Source organism: Lissotriton vulgaris, unplaced genomic scaffold (genome assembly GCF_964263255.1).
Source record: "Lissotriton vulgaris unplaced genomic scaffold, aLisVul1.2 SCAFFOLD_2649, whole genome shotgun sequence".
Taxonomy (NCBI): Eukaryota; Metazoa; Chordata; class Amphibia; order Caudata; family Salamandridae; genus Lissotriton; species Lissotriton vulgaris.
This window is the reverse complement of record NW_028242319.1, coordinates 287,959-299,014: the sequence shown is the minus strand read 5'-3', so window position 1 is coordinate 299,014 and position 11,056 is coordinate 287,959. Positions and strand designations below refer to the sequence as shown.

The 11,056-nt window shown below is 43.9% G+C and overlaps 1 protein-coding gene across 1 annotated transcript in view; it reads left to right on the top strand.

Moving 5' to 3' along the window:
• The first annotated feature begins 1,815 nt into the window (after positions 1-1,815).
• Positions 1,816-11,056, top strand: part of LOC147668996 (polyphosphatidylinositol phosphatase SYNJ1-like) — a 287,979-nt gene continuing 278,738 nt past the window's right edge. Inside the window, exons 1-2 of the mRNA XM_086948301.1 lie at positions 1,816-1,897; positions 3,671-3,817. Coding sequence (XP_086804427.1) covers positions 3,694-3,817 — 124 coding nt within the window. The 5' untranslated portion in view covers positions 1,816-1,897; positions 3,671-3,693. The remainder of the gene's footprint in view (positions 1,898-3,670; positions 3,818-11,056) is intronic.

Below are 11,056 nucleotides of genomic sequence, written 5' to 3'. Positions count from 1 at the left end.
CATCAAGTAACATGAAAATGACAGATTTTTATTTTTTGTAGATAGTAAAGTGGCTTACTGCTTTAAACACAGAGATCCTTTTGTTACCTCCAGTTCATACATTGTAATCCCTGTAATATATCACAGTGAACTATGAAGGATGTGTGACTACTACACATTGTAACCCTGTTTCATGTAACTCATCTTGTACATTGCTTTGTACATGATTTGTCAATGTATAATGTGCATGTTACGTAAAGAGCTCTGACACCATTGCTGTGGGCTGCCTACCGCTAAAAAAAGAAATAAAATAGAATTATTGAAATTGTTGTTTAAATACTGGGACAGACCAACACACTTGGCAGGTTTCTGGACCAGGGTCAACGGACTCGATAATTCTCTCGCCTCGGTGCCCACTCTGATCAGCGATCACACTCGGCAACTCTGGGCATTAGCTTGCCTCATCTTCACTAACGGCCCCACCAGACCGCCGGGGATGCCTGGTCTCACCCTGGAGATACCCATTAAGGGACCATCTCTCAGGGAAGCCAGGAAGGGTTTCGCAGCGGTCGAAGCGCCTTGGGACCCTACGGGTAAGTAGTGCGCTATATAAATGCCTATACATACATACATACATACATACATACATACTTGACATTCTTACAGTGCATGCATCTCTTATATTCAAGGACTGAACAACGGCAAGAGCATGCCTCTTTTAGTACCTGTGAAGAGATAACAAGCATTGTGCCTTTGTAAATACTGGGACAGACCAACACACTTGACATTCTTACAGTGCATGCATCTCTTATATTCAAGGACTGAACAAAGGCAAGAGCATGCCTCTTTTAGTGCCTGTGAAGAGATAACAAGCTTCGTGCCTTTGTATCCCGTACGTGGCATTTACATTCAAGTGTGAGGTTCCAGACCACCTTCAGTCAGGATATTAAAACAAAAGGAAGCCCCTTAACTTTGGCCCAGCTGGAGGTGAACATAAAAAATCTCCCTCACTGCCTGCACGTTGCTGCTGGGAATAGAAAACAGACAACGTACAGGTGCTGCTGAACGTGTTCCAGTGTCTGAAAATTACACCAGGATAAGTTCAGCATATTTCTGTGGGGCCCAACTTCTTATCAGGGGGGACGGCGTCCACCCTGTGAAAATAGTGGTTGGGCGCCGTGTACCTGCGTGTACCCCCGACTTGTGCCCTGAAACCTATAAGCTTACCCCGGCCCCAACAATGTAATTTGGCCCCTCATTGCAACTCAGAGACTAGTGCACGGGTCACACACGCCTCTGCCACTCCTTCTGCAACTCCAAGTCTGGCTCAGGTTCCTTGAACTCCACATGCCACATGCTAAATTAACTGACATCAACAAAATGCTGTCTCTTGAGCCCTAGTGTGAACTCAGAGCTAAGCCCGTCCCATTCTACCGACCAACAGTCCCGCATTCGGTTTCCGCTGATTGTGCTCTTGTCTTTCCTCCAACTCCCTAAGAGCTTGAAGGGCGCCCATGTCCGACTACACGCATTTTACCCAATAGAAAGCAATGACCGCAAATAATCATAACTTCCAGCCGGCAATGGCGGCTCGCGCACAGCTGAGCTAACATTGCTGGATAAGTCTCTTCCGGGTCGGACCGGCCTAGAGAGCGTTTTTTCCGGGGTGGGTGGGCCGTCTTTTCCGGGGGCGGGTAAATGTTTTTCTCCCATCCAATCATAGGAGCTGTGGGTCTGGAGGGCCGACCGGGCCCTTGTAGTACTGCCCCTTATGCTGTCAATCAAAATAAACCAGCTTTCCTATTGCCTCCCGTGCCTTCTCTTATTGAAATCTGACAGAGCCCTTCAGGTATTGAAGGCGGCTCGAAACCATAAGCGAAAAACGTCGGAATTCGGGTCCTGTTTCGGGAAGCGGGAGGTAAGGCCTGGGATATCCCCCCCCCCTCTTTATCTGGATAGTTGTTAGGAAGGGCGGTCGAGTGATGCGGACCCTGGGGTGGCAGTGCTGCACAGGTAACCCCGGCCAGCCGCCTTCCACCTTTGAGGTCTGAGCAGAGATGTAGGAGCCCCACTGTGTGTGTGACAGGTGCTGTCAGCTGGAAGCTGCCCTGGAGTGTGAGGCAGAGGCAGAGGCACTGCCGAGGAGATGAAACCAAAGCCATATCCTACATTGAGATGAAGAGCCGGTTGCAGTGGAGACAGTAGCTGCAGCCCTGAGAACAGAGCCGCAAGCAGAGCCAACAGCCATCTCCGCTGATAATGCCTTAAGTAGTAACCGCAGAGTTCCTTGTCCTTGCGTAACGTACCCGCTAGGAGCAAATAACCACAAGCAGGGAGTGTCCTCTTTCCAAGAGATATGCCTGCAAGGGACAAATATTAGCTGCACTGAATCCATCCTTAATGCCCCTCCTACTTGAGCCAAATGGCAGAGCCTTTTCCACAGGCCTTCTTCACAGACACAGGTGTAAGTAATTACCTGCCGAAAGAGAGGGCTAACCTCAAAGAAATATGAGCTACAAGGGGCTCGTGACTGCTGAAAGAGGCCCCAACAAATGCTCTACAGGGACAGAATAGATAAAGAGGGTGACGCCTTTCCCACAGAAAATAGACTACTTTGGTGGCTCATCTAGTGTGAGGAAATGAGCCCTGTCCATATTGATGTGTTGAATGTGTTTTGAATGCGTATTCAGCCAAACAGCTTTAAAATCAGTCTATCACAGTCGGTTAGCCTTTGCCCATAGTTGTTCATTACTCGAGGTGGTATGTGCCTGAAACTCACCCACCCACATACTTCATCTGCGGTTAGTCTTGGAACCTCATGTTATTTCCGGATTTAGATATTTTGGGCCCGTCTTGGGATGTGTTTGTTTATTGGAAGGACTTGTGATAAGTGTTTATGTTTTACGCTTGCAACCAAATTCCTATTAGATAAAACATATAACCATATAATTTGTTAGTGCATTGAAGCTATGCTCATATACTACATTTTCAGTCAGTTCCATTTTGAACATGATGATGGGTCAGTCTCCCTTTGATCATGAGTTTCTTCGATTCTTGTTTTGGTGCATTGGCAATATCTTTGTTTTAGCCAACAAAGAACACACTTTACTTTGTAGCAATGATTAATCTTGATGTACATGGTTCATTTGCTTTGAGCAGTGGCTGTTGTATAGTGGTGTGAAGGACCTTGTTAAATTTCTTGCAACCTGCTTAGCCCTTGCTGTGTTACTAAATTGATATTTTAAATATTGCACTAAAGTCTTGCCAGGGCGTTTGTGCCTTTTCATTAAAAACAACCTCTCAGGAATTCCCTTTCACTTGAGATATAAACCTTTACCTGCTATACTATGTTCAGGAAGACATTTAAAACCTACAGCTTCTTGCTCTAAATGTCTTCTCACAATCTCCTGACTTTGAGTCGAGCGTCCAGACACCCTAAGGCACCTGCATGCTTAATGAAAGCAGAAATATGTTGCAGTAATTTGTTCAAAACATCACCACACACTACCCAGTGCAAATGAATACACCTACGTCTAGAGGTGGTTAAAGAATAAGCACCTATGTTAAGAACTAGACTTTGTCTCTGACTGGACTTTTGTATTGATTGTCCTGTTGTATATATTTTCACTGTTATTGAAACTGCTATTTTCAGTGCACCTCTTTATGTTAATAATGTGATGGTCTCTTTCAGAGTGACTTTTGACAGGAGCCACCATGGCTTTCAGTAAAGGATATCGGATTTATCACAAGCTCGACCCTCCTCCCTTCAGCGTAATTGTGGAAACAAGAAACCGCGAAGAATGCCTCTTGTTTGAGTCTGGAGCTGTAGCAGTTTTGTGTGAGTTGATGCAGCCCTGTCATTATTTTTATCCTTAAAACACTAATGTGGCATTTTGAGTAGAATTGTATTTCTCTTGACAAGCCAGTATGACAGATTTTGTTAGATTTGTTCTTTTGAGCACTGTATTCTATTGCAAAAGTACACCAGGCCTTTATTTAGGCTTTCTTATGAAGGTAGTGTTTAAATAATGGTGAGGGATATGGTAGCCTTTCTGTTTGGTATCCACACCAAATATTATAATTCCAAACAAAGAGTTATAGCTAGATCACTACTAGGCAATGTGGGTTATTGCCTAATTTGTATACTATTCAGCCAAGAGCTTCGAATTTTGTCCCCAAGTATAGGTCAATATCTTAATTTCTCAGAGATATATTGTCCTTATGTTCTAAAATTGTCAATAAAAAGAATCATGTCTGCCCTGGTATTAATTGCTGTATGAAAATGGAAAAAAACTCAACTTTTGTGTGCTATTGCTAGAACTTTGAGTAGCAAAATATTCTGGATTTTGAGATCAGGCTTCCAAAGTTGTATTTTTTCAGTGGTATGTCACTTAGATGCTAAGCCCCACTGCCAGTGCCGCTTGAGCCCTAGATCATTGCAGTCTTGTTATGTCCTCAAATACAGCTGTGCACCTTTTTCACTTGCTTCCGTTCTTGTTTGTGGAAGTCTTTCCCCTTAAAGTCCTACGCTCTAACTCGTGGATCTCACCAAAGTGTTTTTATTTCCCTCTCCGCTCCCCCACCCCACCCCACCTTTCTTGTGGGCTTTGTTTCCACAAATCTTGTCTTTTTCTCTTCCTTTTTTTTGTTTGGAGACAGCATCTCATTCGGTTGATGCATAACCCCCTCCAAGTGGATCTCATCTCATTCTTTCTCAGCTATGTCCACTGTTTTTGCAGGCGTATTCTCGCTCTGTGTGGTGCTAGCTATGGCAGTTCTTCATGAGGGTCTTGTCTCTCTCCTTTTGCAGATTCAGCACATACAGTCCCCTCAAATTTGAACATTCACTGCCATTCTAAACTACTAAACCTATAACTGGCCTAGTTTTCCCTTCCTTGGCTGCTGCTGCTGCAACCCTTTTCAAGGGTTTTGCCAGCCGCGGCCTGTGCAGGTAAGAGCAGTGAGGCAGGGTGGAGGGGGATTCCGACAGATGACTACGAGGGAAAATTAATTATTGTTTTACATTTCCCTCGTCGTCGTCTGTCGAAATCCCCCCCCACCCACCACTACCTCTTTTCCTGTCTCCCTGTTTTTTTCAACAAGCGAAAAGAACGCACCAACCTCTACGGCGATAGTTTCAGTTGTCCTAAACATGTTTATTTATTAAAGAAGTAGCACATTTTAAAATGCACTTTTCATATATTTTGTCTAAAACAATATGTTTAGCGGGTTGTTCTTAAACACATCTTAAAAGTTCATTGAGTACTTCAGGGTTTTCAGCCAAATTCCAGAGGCATATTTTCCCACAGGTACAGCAACGTTCATACGTAATATAGCAAAGGTGTCAGCCAAAATAACTGCCATAAGAAAAATACCACCTTTATTAAATAACATCCTATACATCTTTTAGATGTCATTCTCATTATCAGCGGATTAGCTAGAGCTAATGAAGCCTATTCAAAGAGCTCATCAGGAGCTTGATGCTTACCAAAGAAATATTTGGCTTAAAGCATCCTGTTTCATATTTCACAATATACAGTTTAAGAAAAAAAATGCAAAGCCTGAGGTAGGTCCTGCAGTCATAGATATGTCACTTTCAGAAGATTTGCATTACAGCATATTTACAATATATTTCCTATCAAAATTGTAAGAAACTATGAAGAAGGGAATTGGAGGAAGATATGGTGAAATTTTCATGTTAAAACTCCGGAAGAACAGTTTGATTCTCAGTCAGACAGTAATGCTGCTTCAATATGGAAGAGACATTAAAAATGGAAAAACATGCTGCGTTAGTCGTTCAACGTAGCATTTATTGCTCACATGTCTTCTGTATTTCTTAAGTGCTATTTACCTCTTAAGGATAAAAGAAAGTAAATTCCACCTTATTTGTTAGTGTGCAAACTTCTCCTTTTCAGTATTGAGTAATGGCTTGAGGGATATTGCATGGGTTAGCATGATAATACAAAGGTATGTTGTCGATTGAATCTTTTGCAGGAGAACATTTTTAAAGAGGATTCTCTGTGAATATGTAGCATCGTCCCACATAGCTAAAAAAAAATACTCATTTGGGCAAAAGAGTAACATATTAGCAGAAGGTCCAGTTGCACTCTGGTTTTAGCAAGAGGATGTATTGCATAGGCCAGCTTTCTATATAGTCTTTCAGAGTGCCACTTTGTCCTATGAGCAACAAAGAACTGGGATTAAGTGTAATTAGCTGATCTGAATGCTTTGAGTAGTTTCAAGGAACCTTTCTCCCATAGTTCATTTCGCAGAGAAATCGCAAGTATTTTTGTGGGTTAGATTTGGTAATGGCTTTATTGTTAAAGCATGCTGTTAAATCCATACAATAATACAGGGTTTCTGCTATCCTTGAAGTTAATTTATTTATTTATTTGAACTTCTAAAGCGCACAGCTACCCGCAGTGGGTTTCCCGGCGCTCAGGGACCGACTGAAGAAGAAGGATTTGCAGGCTGATTTTACTAGGGCTACAGGTTACTGTTGAAAGAGCCAAGTTTTAAGTCCCTTGCGGTAACGAAAAAGATTGGTTTCTGTCTTTAGGGTCACAGGAAGAGCATTCCAAAATTTAGGACCTAGATGGGCAAAAGAGAGGCCTCCCATTTTTGTTAGCCTAAATCTAGGAACAGAGAAGTCACCATTTACTGATGATCTTAGAGTTCGACTGGGTTTATAGGCCTGGATAAGGCCCTGAAGGTATTTAGGGGCTGAGCCGTGTTTGATTTAATAAACGTGGCAAAGGGCTTTGAATTTGATTCTATTTGGGATTTTGAGCCAATGAAGGTCACGGAGTGCTAAGGAGGCGGATGTTCTCCTAGAAACATTGCAGAGCAGTCGAGCAGCAGCGTTCTGCACAACCTGGAGTTTTTTTTATGGTTGTTAGGTCGGCTCCAAGATATAGGACGTTACCGTAGTCCAGACGGGAAACAACCAACGCCTGGACTACCGTTCTTTGTGTGGAAGGGGGCAGCATCCACAAGATCGTTTGAAGCCATCTCAAGGTGGCAAAACAAATAGAGGCCACCTTCACAGCCTGCTGTCTCATTGTAAGTTTCTCATTGATGAGAAACCCGAGATTGCGAACTACAGTTACAGGTAGTGGGGTAGGTCCCATATCATTGGGCCAATGGTGGGGGCCCCAGAGATCCTTACCCTTGCCCAGTATCAAAACCTCGGTTTTGTCACCGTTGTGCTTCAAAAAGTTACTCTTCATCCATTCGGAGACACAAATCGAACCTTCTTTCAGAGCAGAGGTGTTATTGCATTCTTTATTGGAGAGAGAAAAAATGATCTGTGTGTCGTCGGCGTAGGAGTACAGTGTAAGACCAGCTTCCTCCACAACAGTAGCTAGGGGTCTTACATAAATATTAAATAGTAAGGGACTGAGTATAGACCCTTGGGGAACACCATACGCCGAGGGACAAATTGTAGAAGAAGCAGAAGCAGAAAACACCTGAAAAGTGTGATCTTTTAAGAAGGAGGCTATCCAAGCTAGAGCCGCACCCTCTACTCCCAGGAATCGGAGAGTCGCAAGAAGGATGGAATGAGACACAGTGTCGACGCCGCACTTATATCGAGAAGAATAAGGGCGGATGTTTCTCCACGATTGACACTGTGTCGTAGACTCTGGGTGACTCCTAGAAGTGTGGTTTCAGTCGAAAGGTGCGCTCTAAAGCCTGACTGGGACGGATGTAAAAATGTTTTAATTGTGTGTTAATATGCCTTTCCAGGATCTTTGATAAAATGGGAAGCAATGAAATTGGTCTGAAGTTTGACAGATTGGCAATATCAGCTCCAGCCTTTTTTAGTAAAGGAATTATCATTGCATGCTTCCACTCCTGTGGGACGTATGACTCAAGTAATGAAGAGTTGAGAAGTTGCATTAATACTTGCCGTGGGCTGAGTTCGAGAAGTTTTAAGATTTTGGCAGGGACCGGATCCCGTGGGGAGCCAGATTTAATACTATTCAGGCAATGAGAGAAAGAGGCATCATCGAAGGGTAACCAGTTTGCAAGTTTGGTCCTTGTAAAGAGTGAAACATCTGGAGTCACTGTTGATTCAAGCAGAGACGTATCATTAGATGTAGGGGGACTTAATGAGTCGTAGATACGCTCTACTTTAGATATGAAAAATGTTGCAACAGAATTGCATTGAGCCTCATCCAGGGCGGGGGCGGGGGGGGGGGGGGGGGGCTGGTACCGCATCTGCTCCTGTTAATTTCTTCACAACCGAAAAAAGAGTGAGTGGACAGTTTTGGGCATTAGTGACTGTATTCGAGATATAGGCAGCTCTCGCCATTTTACACTGGTGATGGTAGTCCCTAAGGGCTTCCTTGTAGGCTATTTTACGAGAGGCAGAATAGGAACGTCTCCATTTTCTTTAAAAAATCTTACAATTAGATCTCATGTGTTTAAGGTCTTCAGAAAACCAAGGTGCAGGTGGTCGGTGAGATGTAGAGTTTTTGGATGTTAGGGGGAGAAGTTCATCAATGGCAGAGTTCAGCCATTTGGATACTTCGGAATTTAATACGGATGTGGATGTGTTGGTATAAGGAAGAGTGTTCATTAAGCGTGCATTAAAATCAGTTGTGTTAAGTTTGTGCCAACGACGTATAAACACATCCTTACTGCTGCTGTTATTATTTGGGGTTTTTGTCTGAGATAGGGCAAAGTGTACAGCGTAATGATCCGACCATTCCAGTGGACGGGCAAGAGAAGAACATTCAAAAGGAAGATTTGAAAGGACAGGGTCCAATAAATGCCCAGCAGAGTGTGTAGGCCCTGAGTTACATAATAAAATGTTTAAGGCTTCCAGTTCAGATAAAAACAATTTGCTGACATTACATTGATCATCTTCCAGATGGAGGTTCAGGTCGCCAAGAATGGTAAAGTTGGCCGCCTTCAGGGAAAGAGGAGCAATGATGTCTGCAAAGGAAGTTGTCCAGGTATTCGTGTTTCCAGGAGGACGATAGATCAGAAGACCTGACAGAGTGAACTGGGGGCTTATAGCGGGCTTAAAAAGTCCGGCTTCACATCCAAGCATAGGGAAAGCATCAAGGGTGCATGTATAATTTGACTTAAAAATTACCGCAATACCACCTCCTTTACCAGTGTCTCTATCCTTTTTAACCAGTTTATAACCGTCAGGAATCGCCATGGCGATATCTGGCCCGAGCTTTCCTGAAGCCAGGTTTCCGTAAGGAACACAGCATCAGGATTTTCGTCTACTAAAAAATCGTGAATATTAGCCTTATGTTTTGGAAGTGATCTACAGTTCACACTCCAGAACTGCAAATTTGTGTGGGAAGAGGGAGTTTTAACAGCCTTGTTTCTACCCCTCGGTTTACCCCGTTGATGTAATGCTTTCAGTTGATTACACATAGACATTTGGCCCGTAAAAAAGCCGCAGTGAGTGCATTTAAAGTTCTTAACCGGCAATACACATGTGGTGCACTGTGCAGGGGGACGGTAATAGAGCTGTTTTAACTTCTCACCAGTATAGATGATACTAGCACCATGATGGACAGGGGTTGCTGGAAGCGGAGCCGGATCCATTGTCCCTAGGCCCGTCCTGGCGTGGACGGGCGTAGACGGGCCTGACTCTGGCGCGACTCCGGCGCAGGTCCGGCGCGTCCGCAATTCGCGTCCGCTACGTGGTGCAGGCCCTTCCCTTTTATGCTGGCCAATCAAGAGCGTGCTAGCGCTGCCCCCAACTAAGATGACCGCTAGAGTTGCTTTTACCCGCCCGGGACTCAGCAGTTCCAATGCCCAGGTCGGCTGAAGTTGGTCCGAGTGACGAGGGAGGTAACTAACAGCAAGATATTGCTTATTCACTAAAGCGCAGGGCAGGGGGGAAATAAACCACCACTATTACATTTCGAGCGGAGGTAATCGCAATAAATGTTCACATGGTTTTAAAACTTCATAGTCGAGTAATAAAAGCGTTTTAAAAAGGTGCGCAAAACAAAACACTAACAAAGTAAGTAGCTGCCTCCCGGCTTCCGCCACAGGAGGGATAAGAGCTTGCAACTAATTAGAAAGCCGATTTAAAAATCAAAACAGCGGATACTTTCTTGTTTTAGTAGAGGTTGAATTTATTTAACACTAAGTTTTATTTCAGGTCTCCGATATTATAGTCTGACAAGAGGAATTGGTTGTTGAGTTTGGGAAATTATTTCCTTGGCGTTGCTGTTTAGATGTACAGTATTTCAGATACTATGCATTTGCCAACTAGGCCAAGTGTGTGTGTTTCTTTATTTTTACATTACCATTACATAGACAGGTGAAGTTGAAAAGTCAGTTGTTGAAAGTCACTAGACATTTCCTAAAGTTGTGTTCATATATTGTTTTTGTGTCTCTGATAGTTAAAATATTGAGTGAGAAGTAATCCATTCTTTTTGTGGAAGCGAGATTATGTGGATGTATGTAATGCTATATTAACAGTACCGTATATAATAGCTCAAGTTCTTGTTGGAGCTAGGAGCCCTCCTTTTTTAGGTCTCGCCTACGCAGCGCGCATGCGTTGCATAGGAGAAAGACCTTTAGCCATCAATGCACCTTTTCATGCAAAAACATGCACGCGTTCTATTGCCTTCAATGGTAATGCGTGCACGTGTGACGATTCCCTTGCAGGAGCGAGCTTTGGACACCGTATGTTTGTAAATAACTTGCAAACATATGGGGCCCCTGCTCGTTCCCACAAGGGAAACAGGCGCACGTCCCCTCCTGTCTTCCCTCCCTCTGCTGCCTCCTTCTTTAGCGTGACTCGCGCGCGTGTTTTTTTTTTTCTTCTTTAATGGCGGTGAAATAAAGCTGAAATGTCTTCAGCTTTTACAGTTCTTTGCGCGCCTGTTTGTGAAATAAACCCGAAGTGTCTTCAGCTTCTACAGTTTTTTGCGCGCATGTTTGTTTTCTTTAACCCCTTCGATGCTGATGACGGCTGGGAGCCGTCATGGCACACAGTGTTCGTGTGCTGATGTCGGCTCCCAGCCGTCATGACTACGCCCGCGATCGGAATGTGCCGCACAGGAGCGGAATTCCGGCCGCGGGCAAGGGGTTAATG